Genomic DNA, 18,186 nt, shown 5'->3' on the forward strand with positions numbered 1-18,186 from the left:
TAGTTTTAGTAGAGACGGGGTTTCACCATGTTGACCAGGATGGTCTTGATCTCTTGACCTCGTGATCCACCTGCCTCGGCCTCCCAAAGTGCTGGGATTACCGGCTTGAGCCACCGCACCTGGCCCAGAGATTTTTTAAATGACATAATTGTAAATGTAAAATAATCTACACAAAGTAAAATTAAGTGGGAGATACCCAACTATTTTTCTGGGGCCTCTTAGGTAGAAGTATCCACAATAGCCCTTGTATACAATACGCCATCATAAACCACAATTAGCATCAAATAATCAGAGTACCTATAAAGACTCCTGAAAGTAGTGTGGTCTTCTGCAATACTTCCTCCCTAAAGTAAGAAGAAACTCACCTTACTATTGAGCAGATCCATGTCTAGGTCAGCCTTTTTGGCCCACTTTTGCCAAAAGTTGGGGTCATCCAAAGAAATATCTGTCCTGTTTTCAGAGGCAACAAAGCTTGCCTAGCGAAAAACAAATGCAGAAGTAAAGCTGACTTTTTTTTTTAAGTGGTAAAATTCAGCAACTATATTTTTAAAACTTTTTTTTTTTTTTTTGAGATAGAGTCTCACTCTGTTACCCAGGCTGAAGTGCAGTGGCACAATCTCAGCTCACTGCAACCTCTACCTCCCGGGTTCAAGTGGTTCTCCTGCCTCTGCCTCCCGAGTAGCTGGGAAGACAGGCGCATGCCATAACTCCAGGCTAATTTTCGTATTTTTAGTAGAGATGGGGTTTTACCATGTTGGCCGGATTGGTCTTGAACTCTTGACCTCAAGTGATCCACCCACTTTGGTCTCCCAAAGTGCTGGGATTACAGGCATGAGCTACTATGCTCAGCATAAAAACATAATTAAATCCTAGAGACTCAGGTCTCTATCTCTGCTTTTCTAGCCTCTGGCACAGATAGAACATACCTTGGCAAAGGTAGAACCTTTTCCTTCAGATTCAATGGTGATGGTTGTAGTTCGTCTTAACAAGATCTGGTCGATGTCCTCTTCACAAAACTTGGAACCTTCATCATCTTCCTCCATGATGGCTGCATATGCTCCTTTTCTTAAAAGATCTTCAATCTCCTTCTTAGAGAACTGTTGGATCTATAAAAACCAATAGACAGATGAAAAGACTATCAAGAGAATATTATCTAACTATGCTATAATATTTTAGCTATTATTTTTTAAGAATAATTGAGAATCCAAACAAGGTAGTCAAATTCCTGTGTAAAAATAGCTTTTGTTTCCCTCTATAACAATGACTCACTACAAACTTATCTATAAACTAAGACTCACTCCAGTAATGTTGCCATCCCGACCACTCATGGACTGAAGCACAGCCTTATCCAATCCTAACTTGAGGCTGGCCTTATCAAACATCTCTCTCTCATAGGAATTACGAGTGATGAGGCGGTACACCTTCACAGCTTTGCTCTGCCCAATTCGATGACATCGTGCCTGGGCCTGGTTTAAAAAAATAAAAATGAAAGGAGAAAGGTAACACAAAATTAGCAGGGGAAAGGATACAAAATATCAATTTATGATCCTCTCACTTCTATAGAGCAGCCATGAGAAAAACTCAAAACCAAGAGTCAATTTCAAGATGAAATTATCACCCCATCATGTAGGCCAGGGGTCAGCAAACTAAATTCTGTATGGACATCTATTTTTTATAAATAAAGTTCAATGTGGACACAGTACTACCCATTCATTTACATATTATCTATGGCTGCTTTAGTGCTAAAGGACTTGGAGGTGAGACAGAGACTTGATAGCTCACAAAGCCTAAAATATTTACTATCTTGTCCTTTACGGAAAACATTTGCTGATTCCCTGACCTAACTGCCACCCTTAACTAAGGAAACAATTCCAAATTCTCTGAAAGTTCTTTCTAAAAGATCCTATTCTTACTGAAAAATCTTCCAAGTGAGGTAGTTAGTCCCTAAGACAATGAATTCCTTTACCTGCAGGTCATTTTGTGGATTCCAGTCTGAATCAAAGATAATGCAGGTATCAGCAGCTGTAAGATTAATACCAAGTCCACCAGCCCGGGTACATAGTAAGAAGACAAAGCGGTCTGAGTCAGGTTTGCTGAAGCGGTCAATGGCAGCCTGTCGAAGGTTCCCTCTAACTCGCCCATCAATACGTTCATATAAGTACCTGTATGGGAGTCACAGAAAAAAATGTAAGAGGCCAAGCAGAAGTGAAGACCAAAAAAGCAAGCTAGGATCAATACCAGTATTTCCATATCAAAGTTGGTCAAAAACCAAGTTGTGAGTGAGAATCAAAAACTTCTCTTACTGCAATTGGTCAACCCTAATTGGTCAACCCAGGCCCTCCTATTTTTTGCTGCTTTATGAGGACAGAGTAACTGCAGGCTGGGATGACTCTTTTCTTACCTCCTCTGGATTAAATAATCCTCTAGGATGTCTAGGCAGCGTACCATCTGAGAGAAGATCAGAACTTTATGGCCACCAGCTTTAAGCTTTGGAAGTAATTTGTCAATAAGAACCAGTTTGCCAGCTGAACGAACCATGGCCTGCAGATGGAAGTCATGAGGTATAATATGGCAAGCTTCACGGAATTCTGTTAGGATTTTTTCTTCTGCACCTACCAAAAGAAAAATCAAATTATGTTGAGATTCAGTGAAACATATTAGGGTTGTAGACTATTTAATTAAGAAAGCAAAGGGGAAAAAAATGTAATTTTACTTAAGACCAACATTTCATACACACAGAATTTCGGCACCAAAAAATCTTAAATCAGCTGGGCACAGTGGCTCATGCCTGTAATCCCAGCACTTTGGGAAGCCCACGAGGGTGGATCACCTGAGGTCAGGGGTTCGATACCAGTCTTGCCAACATGGTGAAACGCTGTCTTTACTAAAAATACAAAAATTAGCTTCGTGTGGTGGCACGGGCCTGTAGTTCCAGCTACTCAGGAGGCTGAGGCAGGAGAATCGCTTGAACCCAGGAGGTGGTGATTGCAGTGAGCTAAGATCGTGCCACTGCACCCCAGTCTGGGTGATGGAGGAAGACTGTCTTAAAAAAAAACCAAAAACCAAAAAACAAAAATAAACGGCCCGGAATGGTGGCTCACGCCTGTAATCCCAGCACTTTGGGAGGCCAAGGCAAGTGGATCACCTGAGGTCGGGAGTTTGAGACTCTCCTGCCAAACATGGTGAAACACCATCTCTAATAAAAATACAAAAATTAGCCAGGCCGGGTGGCAGGTGCCTATAATCCCAGCTACTTGGGAGGCTGAGGCAGGAGAGGTGCTTAAATACACAAGGTGGTTGCAGTGAGCTGAGACCATGCCACTGTACTCTAGCCTAGGCAACAGAGCAAGACTCTGTCTCAAAAAAACAAAAAATTTACTGGGCGTGGTGGTAGGTACCTGTAAACCCAGCTACTTGGGAGGCTGAGGCAGGATAATCACTTGAACCTGGGAGGTCGAGGTTGCAGTGAGCTGAGATAGCGCCACTGCACTCCAGACTGGGTGACAAGAGTGAAACTCCGTCTCAAAGAAAAAAAAAACAAAACTTAAATCACCCTCTGTTGTGTCATACAAAATATTCCAAGTAAGGCAGGCCTATGATAACTGGGTAAAAAAAGATGTAAATACGTGGCCAAGGACTAAGTAAGATGAACACTATCAGCACCCAAAAAAGAGACAGACACAACAAAATGGAGTATCGATAAGGACATTTATCCAGGGAACAGAATAACCTGACAATTTTTTTTTCTTTTTGAGACAGGGCTAGCTTCAAACTCATGGGCTCAAATGATCCTTCAGCCTCAGCCTCCTAAGTAGCTGGGACTACAGTTACATGCCACTGTGCCTGGCTAATCTGAGTTCTTATTCATGAAATTCTAAACAGCAAATCTTAATTTTGGAGATTATGCAGGATCAAAGGGGTAGAAAGAACTAGACAAAAACATTCCAAATAAGAATCGTTTTTATTTACTTTATTTGGAGACAGGGTCTCACTCTGAGATCGCAGCGGGGCGATCTCAGCTCACTGCAATCTCTACCTCCTGGGTTCAAGCAATCCTCCCACCTCAGTCTCCTGAGTAGCTGGGACCACAGGTGCGTGCCATCATACCTGGCTAATTTTTGTATTTTTTGTAGAGGTGGGGTTTCATCATGTTGCCCAGGTTTAGAATCTCTTTTGTCAAAGGAGAACCATTTCTCATTCCTCAGTCCCCACCCCCAAATTCGGTTGGATCAGTCAATGCATCCATTGTCCCCAAGGAGTATCATCTGGAAAGTAAACACAGGTACTACAGAAGTTCAGGTGTATACCAAGAATTCCCTCACCATTGATGAGATATGGGTGGTTGCAGCACTTGCGCAACTCCATCATTGTGTTAAGTAGATTAGGCATGTTAGTATGACCTGCTCCTTTGGAAAGGAAGGAGAAATTCTTCTCCAAAATAGCCCGATAATATTTCTTCTGGATGTTAGTCAGCTCTACTTCAATAATAGTTTCCTGTTTGGGTGCCAAGTTTTTTTCAACATCCTCTTTGAGTCTTCTCAGCATCATTGGCTTAAGAATGGCCTGTAGCTTTTGAACCTGTGGTCCATTACAGAGAGAAAAAGAAATCAATAACATGAGGACAAACATTCTCACATTATGTAGAAACATGGAAAATTAGAGTTTTCCACTACTAAGAAATGTACACTTTGATGCCACAAATGATGTAGGCACAAGAATATAGGAATTCAGAAGGGCTCTTGAGAGCCCAGTGACAACAGATAGCTGCCATGTACAAACTTCATCTTTTTTGCCCTGAGTTAGTACCTCAACTCATCAGATAGATTTCCTACCTGTTCCTCTGTCTTTAGATCCCCAAAGTCCTTGAGAAACTCCGATTCTGAGGGAAATTGTGACGGTTCTAAGAAATGAAGCAAGCTAAACAGTTCTTCTACAGTATTTTGCAATGGTGTTCCTGTGAGTAGCACTTTGTGTTCCTAGAAATGGAGAAAACAAAAGAATAACAAAATTAAAAAATATAAAGGACTTCTGAAAGTATATAATCTTTAAATTATATAATCTTTAATTTCTTTATGTATAAAATTATGAGAATGGACAAGATCACTGGTCCATTAACTTTTCTTCCACACCCTCTTTTGATAAACACAAAACATTCAAGAAATCCCTCTAACATTAATGTACTGAAATAACATAAATATTGTAATAAGCAAATTAAAAAACAATAATTCAGATTATGTTTATTCCAATTACATATGTCTCTCCATATTTAACTCCCCACAGATATCCTAAAATCTGCTGTCCTCTAGGGAATGTAACTGAGCTGGATTAAATACAGTGATTAATTTTTTGTTGTTCCACCTATTGAGGTTCACCCTGTGAATCTAGGCTTGCCTTGTTACTTGCAAGAACAAGAATGTAAAAAAAAAAAAAAAGAACAAGAATGTAGCAGAAGTGACCCTGTGTGCGCCTCAGAGCCTATCTCAAAGGTTGCTGTTTCTACTTTTGCCCTCTTGGAATACTGCCCTGAAACTACCATGCAAAGAAGCCCATTCTGGCCTACAGAGGATGAGAGGCCATGTGGAACCCAGGTGCTCCAGATAAAAACCAGCATCAACTGCCAGTTGTAGCAATATTGACTCCAGGCAAGGTCATCATAAGAACCAACCAGCTGAGCTCAGCCTAAGTGGTTGAGCTAGAAAATCATGAAAAATATAGTTACTGTAGGATGCTAAGTTTTGGAGCATTTTGTTATGCAGTAATAGGTAACGAATGTAGTTTCCTACCTCTTCTTCTGATTGAGAATCACTAAACTTCCCAGTTCTAAAATTTATGACTTTTACATGACTTTCAGGTTACCATATCCACAGGCCATCCCCACTGTTCAATACCATGATTCAGACTTTTTTCCTTCTCTGCTAAACTAGGGTTATTTTAATTCCACAGGGAATTAGGGTTGATTCCAGGTGTTTCAGCCCACAAGTCAGTGTGGAACTCACCAGGTCCATGTGCTTAAGACTATCAAGCAGCTTGCAATTACGATTTTTCAGTCGATGGGCCTCATCAATGATGACACAACGCCATTCAATTTCACGAAGCTCAGGACAGTCTGACAAAATCATCTCAAAAGTGGTGATCAGGGCGTCAAACTTGTATGCACCTGGGATGAGGCGTCCCTAAGCATGAAGGCAGCAAAGTCAAAAAAAAAACCTAAAATGTACCTAATCGAGGAGCTCTTCTGAATTACTTGGCTACTATATTAAGACATATTTAATAGGAAATAGAAACTATACCACCACCCACCTCCACCGCTGTTTATCTTCCCGAAAAATAGTGCCATATCACTGAATCTAGGATACACTGCTTCCTCAACATATTCAGCTTCTTGGGAAAATGATAGACCTCATTGAATGAGAGGGTAGACATTTTTTACTCTGCTGTATGCCTAGCTCATATATCTCTGCCCTAGATATTTTGTTGAGTAACAATGAAATCCACAACTGCTGGACAACAACGAAACATACAGACAATAAAAATGGAAACAGATAATACAGAATATAATATTGGCTGATGTCTAAAAATTGACAAAAGAAAAAAATCATTTTTACAAAATTAAGAGCTGCAGGCTGGGCGCGGTGGCTCATGCCTGTAATCCCACCACTTTGGGAGGCTGAGGTGGGCAGATCACAAGGTCAGGAGATCAATTTACATAGAAAAAGAAATTGATTTTTTTTTTTTTTGAGATGGAGTCTTGCTCTGTCACCAGGCTGGAGCGCAGTGGCCTGATCTCAGCTCCTCACAACCTCCACCTCCCAGTTCAAATGATTCTCCTGCCTCAGCCTCCCAAGTAGCTGGGATTACAGACACGTGCCACCACACCCAGCTAATTTTTGTGTTTTCAGTAGAGACAGGGTTTCACCATGTTGGCCAGGCTGTTCTCGAATTGCTGACCTCATGATCTCCCCCAGCCTCCCAAAGTGCTGGGATTACAGGTGTGAGCCACCGCGCCTGGCCTTTTCTTTTTTTGAGACAAAGTCTTGCTCTGTCATCCAGGCTGGAATGCAATGATACAAGGCTTACTATTTTAGAAATTTATGTTCAGTTAAAAGTGCATGATAATTACAATTGTTTTAAGGATATAAGTTATGAAAGTTATAATTAAGAAACAACATATTTTATTTGCAGTAGCCTCAAAATATGTACCTAACTGAAAATTAACTTGCAGATAGGTAAGGTTCACTGCAGCCTTCACCTCCTAGGTTCAAGTGATTCTCCTGCCTCAACCTCCTGTGTAGCTGGCATTACAGGTGCCCACCACTGCACCTGGCTAATTTTAGAGACGGGGTTTCACCATGTTGACCAGGCTGGTCTCGAACTCCTGACCTCAGGTAATAAGCCCACCTCGGGCTCCCAAAGTGCTGGGATTACAGGCATGAGCCACTATACCTGGCCATTCAGAAAAAGAAACTGATCATGATGAAAATTTCAGTAGACTAAAAAGAGGAAAAGAAATAACCTCAGCGGCTGAGCACAGTGGCTTATGCCTGTAATCCCAACACTTTGGGAGACCAAGGCAGATGGATCACCTGAGGTCAGGAGTTTGAGACCAGTCTGTCCAATATGGTGAAACCCCATCTCTACTAAAAATACAAAAAATTAGCTGGAAGTGGTGGCAGGCACCTGTAATCCCAGCAGGTCGGGAGGCTGATGCAGGAGAATTGCTTGAACTCAGGAGGTGAATGTTGCAGTGAGCCAAGATCACGCCATTGTACTCCAGCCTGGGTGACAGAGCAAGACTCTGTCTTTAAAAACAAAAAAAGAAAGAAAGAAGCTCACCACCACATGGATTAAGTGGCTAAAAGAATTTCATTTCTGGAAAATACTGTGATTAAAATTCATTGATGCTGGCAAAATTCTACTTAAAATGTATGTGTTCATTAATAAAATCAGAACTTCTACTGGATCAAATGTCTACTGGGCAAAAAAACAGCTCAGTCAAAAAAAGACATGCATACTGCTATACAAAAATGCCTTACGCCATAGACATTTTTGCATAAGCATACTGAAGACTTTCAATAAAAGTCTTCTATTCATATACAGTGCCTAAAATACCAGGTAGCTTGGCCAACTGGCCATAGTATTCCCAAGACATATAACTCACCCGTGAATCTTTGCAGTACATTTCATATTGCTGAATCATCTGCCTGCTGGCCAGGCTGCCATGGTACACAATAGTGTTCATTTCTGTCCATGTATTAAATTCTCGCTCCCAGTTAGTAATTGTGGACAATGGGGCAATGACCAAGAAGGGGCCATGGATGCCCACATTATATACTTCCTGCAAGAAGGCAATGGACTGAATAGTTTTGCCCAATCCCATCTCATCAGCCAGGATGCAGTTCTGCCTGCAGATTTACCATGGGGAAAAAAAAATGTTAAAAGATACTATCTTTAAAAAACAATAGAGTATGTAGGAAGAAATTGTTTCAACAGAAAACAAATAAAAATAATCCCAGAACTAGGCTTATATCTTACGGGCCCATTCTTTTCTTTACCTGTTATACCAATTAAAGAGCAGCCAATTGACCCCCTCCAACTGATATTCCCGTAACTGGTTTCTGTTTTTATATTCATGCGATAGCTCCAATTTCTTCCAGGCACTCGCCTGCGGACGATTCTAAAAAACATGACATTTGAATAAATGTAGTGGAGACATTAACAAAAAGACTTACTAGGTTCTAATAGTTAAAGTCAATTCAAAACAACATTGGTTTGGATTAAAACAGGTCAAATATGTTTAAAGTTATGAGTTCACAATGTTACTTAAATAAAAAGTAAAGAGGAAAAACTCTGGTCACTTTCGGAGAATTTAAGAGAATTACGTCATTATTTTGGAACTGGGAAATAGAGGAAAATAATAAAGTACTTATCTTTTCTATATGATCTCTACCTTAAGGAAACCAAATAGTAAGTCAAATTTCTTTTTATAGAAGAATCTGGCTAATAAATGCAGAAATGGTAGAATTAAAATATCACCACTTTAAAATCCTTAAAGCATGGATCCAGAATGACAACAAACGACTGACAACATCACAAAACACAACCTGATGTAAGTACACACCACCATCTATGAAGCAGAGTTACTGGCTTCCCTCTCCCATCTGATCAAGCCTGTAGAACAGTGATGTCTAATAGAGCTTTCTACAATGTTAAAAAAAAAAAACAAAAAACACATGGCTAGTGACTACTATATTGAACAGCACAGCTCTAAAATGTTTTATTGGACAGCGTTGCTCTAACCTAAGCATTCATGTGACATATCAGAGAACATGTAAAAAGGTACCAATGTAATGTAATTAGCAAACTTCAGCCTATGGAAAACTCCACAAATCAACTGATTTCTTCAAGAGAAAATTATAAGGCAGGGAGAGGAGATCAAGCGGGAAGTTAAAAGAAACTTGAGACGTATGAACTGATAGCAATATATGGACCTTAGTGAGAACCAAATTTAAATGATTTTTTTTTTTTTTTTTGACGGGGTTTTCACTCATGTTACCCAGGCTGGAGTGCAATGGCGCGATCTCGGCTCACCACAACCTCCGCCTCCTGGGTTCAGGCAATTCTCCTGCCTCAGCCTCCTGGGTAGCTGGGATTACAGGCATACGCCACCATGCCCAGCTAATTTTTTGTATTTTAGTAGAGACGGGGTTTCACCATGTTGACCAGGATGGTCTCAATCTCTTGACCTCGTGATCCACCCGCCTCGGCCTCCCAAAGTGCTGGGATTACAGGCTTGAGCCACCGCGCCCGGCCAAATTTAAATGATTTAACAAAAATTAAAAGATGATGCAATGATTGGTACCAATGATTTGATGATATTAAAGAATGATTAAATTTTTCAGGTGTAATAATTTTTTTTTAGACATAAACACTGTAATATTTACAGATGAAATAAATGAATCTAGGATTTGATTTTAAATAACCTGGGTAACAGGAATTAATGGGTAGGAAAATATATGACGTAAGACTGGATGTGTACTAATAATTGTTAAGTGGATAATGGGTACATTATACCATTTCTTCAATTTTTATATGTTTGAAATTTCCGTAATAAAAAGCTAAAACAACAAAAACTTCCATAGGGGAAAAAATTAAATCATTTCTTATGTAGGCCTTCATACTCTAATGCAAATGTACTTACCACCCTTTTGAGTTCTGGGTGCCTTGACTGAATCCGTTTAAATTCTCGAATCTTGCCCTCATCAACATCCTCTTTTAGCTCCCATGTGCTATCTTCATAGGGCAGAGAGCACCATTTCACCAGGTAGTAAATAACAGGCTAGGAGAGAAGAAACCAAAGCCTTAAGAAACTTATTCTATGTTCTCTGTTGTGGTTAAAGAATAAGAATTTGGGTGGGGCGCAGTGGCCCACGCCTGTAATCCCAGCACTTTGGGAGGCCGAGGAGGGCAGATCCTGAAGTTAAGAGATTGAGACCATCCTGGCCAACATGGTGAAAGCCTGCCTCTACTAAAAATACAAAAAAAATTAGCCGGGCCTGGTGGTGCATGCCTGTAGTCCCAGCTACTCAGGAGGCTGAGGCAGGAGAATTGCTTGAAACTGGAAAATGGAAGTTGCAGTGAGCCCAGATCGCGCCACTGCACTCCAGCCTGATGATAGAGTGAGATTCTGTCTCAACAACAACAAAAAAGAATTTGATTGTAAAATCAGATCACAAAGTATCAATATCTAAAAGGTGTTGAAAAAGTCAGGCCAAACACACCGACCAAAGGTTCACCTTCTGATGCACTATTTGTGGCTTTGATCATTCTTCAAAGTAATTTATCAGAATCTGTTCTAAAAGGAAAATTTCTACCCAGTAGTTTCTAGAACACTAAGCACTAAAACATTATGCTCATTAACTACACAGATGAAAAAAAAAAAGACCAATCTCTTCCTATACCATGTTGAAATTAAAAGACGTGTTTCTGTGCCATACTATTCTCCTGGCACTAAATCTGACACATTAGCCACTAAGCTATCTTTAGGACGAGGACTACCAGCATATACTGGCTTCTGAGCTCCTAGAGCTCAGTGCAAATGCACCTCAAGAGCACTTATATGGTGGTAAAGAAATGTCCTTGTGAGTCCCAGGAAGCTAGGAGCTAATAAGAGGTTATCAACAAAGACAGGTAATAAGAGTAAAGAAGACAAAATGCTAAAAAGTTCAACTACAGTAAGTACTAGTCTAGGTAGGTATCCTCTGAAAATCAGAGGGCAGTGACTAATAGCAAATGGCTCCTATTTTCACTATTCAAGATGATCATTGCATTTACTGCATCTCCATTTTTGGCTTATGAAGTATAAAGCATGGATTGTGTAGTGTAATCAACAAGAATCTCTAATTATCAAATAGAAAACTCCTTAAAATAGCCAACAAAATGTGTGAAAGTGCCTCAACATAGTCACAGATATCGAATCTCTGGAATTGATCCAGCTGCTCTTTTACCTTTTTCTTTATCATAGTAACTCAGGTCATTCTCTATATAAAGCCATTTGTCCAGGTCACACATTTCCAGCATAATATTTACCGTAACCACTATTAGGTAGGTAATATAAAATGGATGACAAATTGGGCTGGGCGCGGTGGCTCACACCTGTAATCCCAGCAGTTTGGGAGGCCGAGGCTGGCAGATTGCGAGGTCAGAAGATTGAGACCATTCTGGCCAACACGGTGAAACCCTGTCTCTACTAAAAATACAAAAAAAAATTAGTTGGGTGTGGTGGCGCACACCTGTAGTCCCAGCTACTCGGGAGTTTGAGGCAGGAGAATTGAACCCAGGAGGTGGAGATTGCAGTGAGCTGAGATGGCGCCACTGCACTACAGCCTGGGTGACAGTGTGAGCTCCATCTCAAAAAAAAAAAAGATGACAAATTAAACTTATTTTAGGATAGTATTAGTCAATATTGGGAGCATAAATTATAGTATTAGAGTATGAAAATGTTCATCTGTCATAGCATTTGCAAGACATTCCAAAGGGACCTAACCAAAGGCCAATTGCTTTTAGAAGGGTAAGTATGGTAAAAAGCATAAGATTGTCAGGGCTAGAAAGGTTGGGATCCTGAAAAATGATAAGAATTTAAGAGTAGCTAACAAACTGCCCTAATAACTGGCTCATTCTCCACTCAATTCCCACAAACACACAATGTTACCACCCTCAACCTCAAAAGCAAAATATGTTATCTGAAGCATGTTGTTAAGATTTAAAGACAATGAAGTATACTGGGTCCTGGATATCTAAGATTCTGACTATATGAGTGAATCTGAAGGCTTATAAAATAGAATAAACTTTGGAATTTTATAGAGGAAAGAATTTGACTCAGAGGTCCTGTTATAATGATGTATGGGAGGAGCAAGTCACTTATCTCATGAATAAGCCCAGCTCACCCACCCAGCACTAACATCATAAAAAGGTTCTGCTGTGATAAAAATGTTCTTTATGTCCCTGCAAAGCTAAACCAAAAAGTGTTACTTGAAGTAAAAATAAAGTGACAAAATCTACGAAAATGATGTTTTATAGAGTAAAAAAAATTGTAAGTAAATTTAAAAGAAAGTTGAATTCACTGGCGACTAAACATAGATGAACATTTGAAAATGAAAATTATGCTAGGTATGGTGGCTCACGCCTTCTATGCCAGCACTCTGGGAAGCTGAGGCAAGCAGATCACTTGAAGTAGGAGTTCGAGACCAGCCTGGCCAACACACTGAAACTTTGTCTCTACTAAAAATATAAGAACTAGCCAGGCGTGATGGTGTGTACCTGTAGTCCCACCTACTCAGGAGGCTGAGACATGAGAATCACTTGAACCTGGGAGGCGGAGGTTACAATGAGCCAAGATCACACCACTGCACCCCAACCTGGATGACAAGAGCGAAGATAGTCTCAAAGAAAAATTTTTTTTAATTAAAAAAAAAAAATTAAAATACAGATTCAAATGTAGCAGACCTTTTTTTTTTTTTGAGACAGAGTCTTGCTGCAGTGGTGTAATCTCGGCTCATCACAACCTCTACCACTTGGGTTCAAGAGATTTTCCTGCTGTGGCCTCCTGAGCAGCTGGAACTACAGGCACATGCCACCATGCCTAGCTAATTTTTGTATTTTTAGTAGAGGCGGTGTTTCACTATGTTGGCCAGGATGGTCTCAAACTCCTAACCTCGTGTTCCATCTGCCTCGGCCTCCCAAAGTGCTGGGATTACAGGTGTGAGCCACTGCGCCAGCCAGCAGATCTGTTTTAATGACAAATGAAGGGACATTTAATTAATGGTGAGTGCAGGAAGTAGCCTGTAGAAGTATTTTTATATTCATAAATTTAAGAATTTGGAATTTTACAGAGGAAAGAATTTGACTCAGAGGTCCTGTTATAAAGTATCCCTTTCCCCTGCCCCACACTCTACCTGCAATTTTATGTGAATAGACTTCGATTTAAAATCTGAGGAAAAATGAAACCCAGATGAATGACTTTTCAGTACTTAGCTTCTACATGTTTGACTTTACAAAATCTTTCCTTTTAGCATCTCTCTCTACTTCCTTACCTCCCATTATCTAAGGATTCCACAGAAAAATTCAGAAATACCTTTTCAGTCCACAGGATTTTGCAGCTATACCTGAAAAAGAAAAGATTGGCAAACCAACCAGCAGAAATCTAAGACGATATTCATGTTACTCGATGCCTTGACAACTCACCTCGCCATTGTCCTTGTCAATACTGTGAGACTCATCCAATATCCTATCCACCTCTACGTAGTCTGGATTAAAGGGCTCTTCATCCTAGATGAGTTATGAAACCAAACAATAAGACCAAAAGATCACTGTCCAATAAACCTACTCCTTTACCTCACCTTTAGCAGAGAATCCTACTTCAATTTTTTTTTTTTTTTTTTTTTTTGGAGACGGAGTTTCGCTCTTGTTACCCAGGCTGGAGTGCAATGGCGCGATCTCAGCTCACCACAACCTCTGCCTCCTGGGTTCAAGCAATTCTCCTGCCTCAGCCTCCTGAGTAGCTGGGACTATAGGCGTGTGCCACCATGCCCAGCTAATTTTTTGTAGTTTTAGTAGAGATGGGGTTTCACCGTGTTGACCAGGATGGTCTCGATCTCTTGACCTCGTGATCCACCCACCTCGGCCTCCCAAAGTGCTGGGATTACAGGCTTGAGCCACTGCGCCCAGCCTACTTCAAAATTTTTAAAGAAATTTAGAAGCTATCTGATGGGAGTTTTCCTTTTTCATAACATTAAATCCTATAAATGTACCTGGGTCTGTACCCAACTTCTCACCTGCTACCAGTGAGTGTCTCTTTCTCTCTAATAGAGGTCATTCTCTCCATAAAGGCTCTGGGCTCTGGTGTCCACTGCTTCTTGCATTCTTAGGAATCCTTCTACTGAGTCATTACCATAAATACACACGTTTCACATTTCACATTTTTAAAAAAGACCTCCTTTGACTCTATATCCCCTGCAGCTATTTTTCTGCTCTGCTTCATACCTAAAGGTGTTTTTTGTTTTGTTTTATTTTGTTTTGTTTTGTTTTGTTTTTTTGAGGAAGAGACACACTCTGTTGCCCAAACTGGAGTGGTGCAGTGGCACAATCTTGGCTCACTGCAACCTCTATCTCCTAGGTTCAAGTGATTCTCCTGCCTCAGCCTCCCAAGTAGCTGGGATTACAGGTGCCTGCCACCACACCTGGCTAATTTTTGTATTTTTGGTAGAGACAGGGATACACCGTGTTGGCCAGGCTGGTCTCAAACACCAGAAGTCAAGTGATCTGCCCACCTTGGTCTCCTGCACTGCTGGGGTTACAGGCGTGAGCCACTGTGCCTGGCCCCATACCTAAACTTTTTCAAGGGTTTAAATATAGGCTATTTCCATTCCTTCATCTCCTTTACTTGTCCATCCATTCCACTTTTTCTTCTACTTGCAACACACAACCAAAACTACTCTTATTGAGGATGAATGCTGCAAATATAACAGACATATTTCTTCACTCATCTTGCTCCAGTGTTTACCAGTAAACCTGGATATTGGAATTTAAGCTGCTTTATCCCTATTTCTAGTCATACTGGATTAGAAATTTGAGAAAATAAATGTTCTCTCTTAATATGTCTACAGAGACCATCAATAGCTAAAGAGAGACATTAGAGGAGTGGCTCGGTGGTTTAGGGGTATGATTCTCCTTTAGGATGAGAGAGACATTAGAGGAAGAAGAATGCCTCAAGTGGACCAGCAGTCAGTTTATCATCAGTTTTGAAAATACTTCATGTGTGTTTAGGAAATCAATTTCAAAATACCCTATAACTAATAAATGAACCATATTTAAACCTAAGAAAAGAAAGCATGGGGCAATTAAGTAAGAAAGGTCAATGGCCAAAATTAAAACTTTATACCCATATATACAAACCAACTATAAATATTTTGAAGAATCAGCCAAAGCTAACAACCCCAGTAATTTGTCCTTCTATGAAAGAAATAATAGGTAATACCTATTCCTAATTACCTCATGGAAGAAGTGTCTCATCTGAGCCATTTTGGTTTTGAAGCGCTTTAATTTTTGATGGATCCTCTTATCCTTCTCTAGTTGGGAGATAGTAGCCCATTCACAGTGCAGATACGAACTAAGAGGGATGGAAAAAACCAGTCATGGTGCAAGTAAAAGGAGGTGGCAGGCTACTGTCTTGAAATTTTGGGATTAGCCGGAAGCAGACATAACAAATACATGCTTAAATTGGAAGACAGTCTTTTAGGTCACTACTTCTGAATCTCTAATTTGTATACAAACCACCTGGTATGGGATGCGCTTGAAAGCCCACATTTCTAAAAAGCATCCAAGTAATGCTAATTCTGCTGGTCCATGGACCATATTTTGAGTAGCAAGATCTTAGAGCTAGACTAAAGTAAAGAGAATCACAAGAAATTTCGTCAGGAACCATCTTCACCCTACTTACCTACAAGGAAATAGTAAGAGTCATGTCAATTCCTGAATTTCTCTCGGAATAGCCATTTTCCCAATTAAAAACAGCAATCTGGGCTAGAATACTATAAAAAAGGGACACACTCCCATCCAGTATACTCTACACAGGAGAACTTTTTACCACCCTGTGGAATTTGGGGTAACAAGTTTTATGCACAGATCACGTACTAGTTCTTGTACTTGACAAAGAATTCTTCTGCTTCAGTATATTGTCCAGAAGGAAGCTGAGAAAAAAGAAAGAAATTAGTCACCAGTTCCTTAATTGTAAAAGAAAGAACTTTTTAATTTTAACCACACATTGCACAACTTCACACCAGTAATCCCTGAATATATTAATGACACAGGGATTAAGGAACTAGCCTGGTACTTCAATAATAGAGGCCTGATAGCTGGAAGAAATAAGCCTTTACCCACTCTATAAACATATAAGTAAAAGAAATAGCAGTAAAGCAGTTCCTGTTTTCTAGCTAGCTTTCCTCCATCATCTCTCACAACTTCACTCTAGCAATACATCTGACAACCAAAGATGTTCATTAAATAAAGCCTGTGAACATAGCATTATAGGCTAATATTAAGATAGTGAAAAGTCAGGTGCAGTGGTAAACAATGGTAGTTCCAGATAGGAGGCTGAGGCAGAAGGACAGCTCAAGCCCAGAAGTTCATAGTGCGCTATAATCACACCTATGAATAGCCACTGCGCTTTAGCCTGGGTAACATAGTGAAACCCTGTCTATTTTTTAAAAATTTAAAAAGTCCTCACCTCCTTCTTCACAACCCGCATAGAAAGCACTTTGTCTACAATGGCTGCATCTTCTTCACTGGGATTCTCCTGCAGCAAAAGATGTAGTCAGTCAACAGATGATTGTGACTAGCAGGCAATCCTCTCAAACTGCTTGAGTTCACAGCTTACCACAAAGAACTGCATGGAAGGCAAAGTCTCGCCATCTGGTTCTTGCACTGGTTCAGGGAGAATAGGCTCAGGTTTTATTGGACCAGTTACATCCACCTCTTCTTCTTCTTCATCATCTGTGATCTTTATATCCAGGTCCTCTGTGTATTTTTTTCGTTTAACTTGGCGGTTTGAGCGTCTCTTCTGTAGAGCAAAAAGTAGTAGAGTCACTGATTAGGTCTCTCACAAAGAAGAGTTATTTGCCCATGGTCATATACTTAGATTTTACTCCAAAATTTTGATGAAAAACAAACTAAAAATGATAGATTATTTGTCAAACAATGTGATTTATTCTATGAATTGATCATACATCAGTTGGCTTAACTGCTTTATAAAAAGCCAAGAATCCACTTAGAAAAACCTCTACACTAGTGGCAAGAAGCTCTGGGAAATCCAAACAAGATTCTCAGGCTGCAGGGTGCAATATAATTCACACTAGAAGCAACCTTGAAGGGCAAAGGTGCAAGAATATTTTGTTCTAATTTTGCTTTTTTTTTGTCTTAGTTCTAAAGGTTTTCTTTCTTTTAATAAACAGAATCATACTATGGGTACTGTTCTGCCACTTACTTTTTACTTAAATGTGGGTGGTGCTGGGCAAAGGCATGCAGCTACAGCACGACCTCCCAGCAGCACACTCTTCAGCATCACCCTGGGAGGTACCAGGAACATCTACAACCAGAAATTCCTGATGGAGTGTCGGAACTCAACCATGACCAAAACATCCCCAAGGAAGGAACGCACCAACCCATGACCAAAACACCCCCGAGGGACCTGCACACCATTTCTGGGGTCACCAGCCCTGCCAGTGATGAGCCCCCAAAGGAAGCCAGCCAGAGCCACTTGTGCAATAGTTCAGAAGATAAGTGGGTGGGCGGTGAAGAATCACAATCTGAGATGGGCATTTAAAGGATCAGCCATCAGATCTCACATTGCCTACGGGACCCTCTGGGCCTTCCCAGGAAGAATTACACCAGCCAGGCTTTATGAAAGTTATTACACTGGGCAGGCGTGGGGTGTGGAGTTGGCCACCCCAGCTTTCTCTCCCTTACTCAGGGCACCTGCTTCCTCCTCTTTGTGAAAACCAGCAGATATCTCCTAGTGCCTCCACTGATGGGGGAGCTGCTGCCTCAAGGGGAATGATACCTGCCAGCATACCCTGCAGCAGAGTGCCAGGAAGTGGACAAGAACAAGCCCTTCCTTCTGAATAATCCAATGAT

At 40.5% G+C, this 18,186-nt stretch overlaps 1 protein-coding gene across 12 annotated transcripts in view; it reads right to left on the bottom strand.

Annotated features, from left to right (window-relative positions):
• The window catches only part of CHD8 (chromodomain helicase DNA binding protein 8), a 69,378-nt gene that overhangs the window by 17,151 nt on the left and 34,041 nt on the right, over positions 1–18,186 (bottom strand). For all 12 annotated transcript variants that reach the window (XM_017544483.2, XM_017544479.2, XM_017544481.2 and 9 more), the window contains 16 exons: positions 16,931–17,113; positions 16,781–16,849; positions 16,189–16,244; positions 15,547–15,664; positions 13,741–13,824; positions 10,199–10,336; positions 8,553–8,674; positions 8,159–8,402; positions 5,997–6,173; positions 4,833–4,976; positions 4,323–4,578; positions 2,402–2,612; positions 1,967–2,162; positions 1,299–1,466; positions 927–1,106; positions 366–476 (listed from right to left, as the gene is read on the bottom strand). In XM_017544483.2, coding sequence (XP_017399972.1) covers positions 366–476; positions 927–1,106; positions 1,299–1,466; positions 1,967–2,162; positions 2,402–2,612; positions 4,323–4,578; positions 4,833–4,976; positions 5,997–6,173; positions 8,159–8,402; positions 8,553–8,674; positions 10,199–10,336; positions 13,741–13,824; positions 15,547–15,664; positions 16,189–16,244; positions 16,781–16,849; positions 16,931–17,113 — 2,457 coding nt within the window. The remainder of the gene's footprint in view (positions 1–365; positions 477–926; positions 1,107–1,298; positions 1,467–1,966; positions 2,163–2,401; positions 2,613–4,322; positions 4,579–4,832; positions 4,977–5,996; positions 6,174–8,158; positions 8,403–8,552; positions 8,675–10,198; positions 10,337–13,740; positions 13,825–15,546; positions 15,665–16,188; positions 16,245–16,780; positions 16,850–16,930; positions 17,114–18,186) is intronic.

Source organism: Cebus imitator, unplaced genomic scaffold (assembly GCF_001604975.1).
Source record: "Cebus imitator isolate Cc_AM_T3 unplaced genomic scaffold, Cebus_imitator-1.0 Scaffold170, whole genome shotgun sequence".
Classification (NCBI taxonomy): domain Eukaryota; kingdom Metazoa; phylum Chordata; class Mammalia; order Primates; family Cebidae; genus Cebus; species Cebus imitator.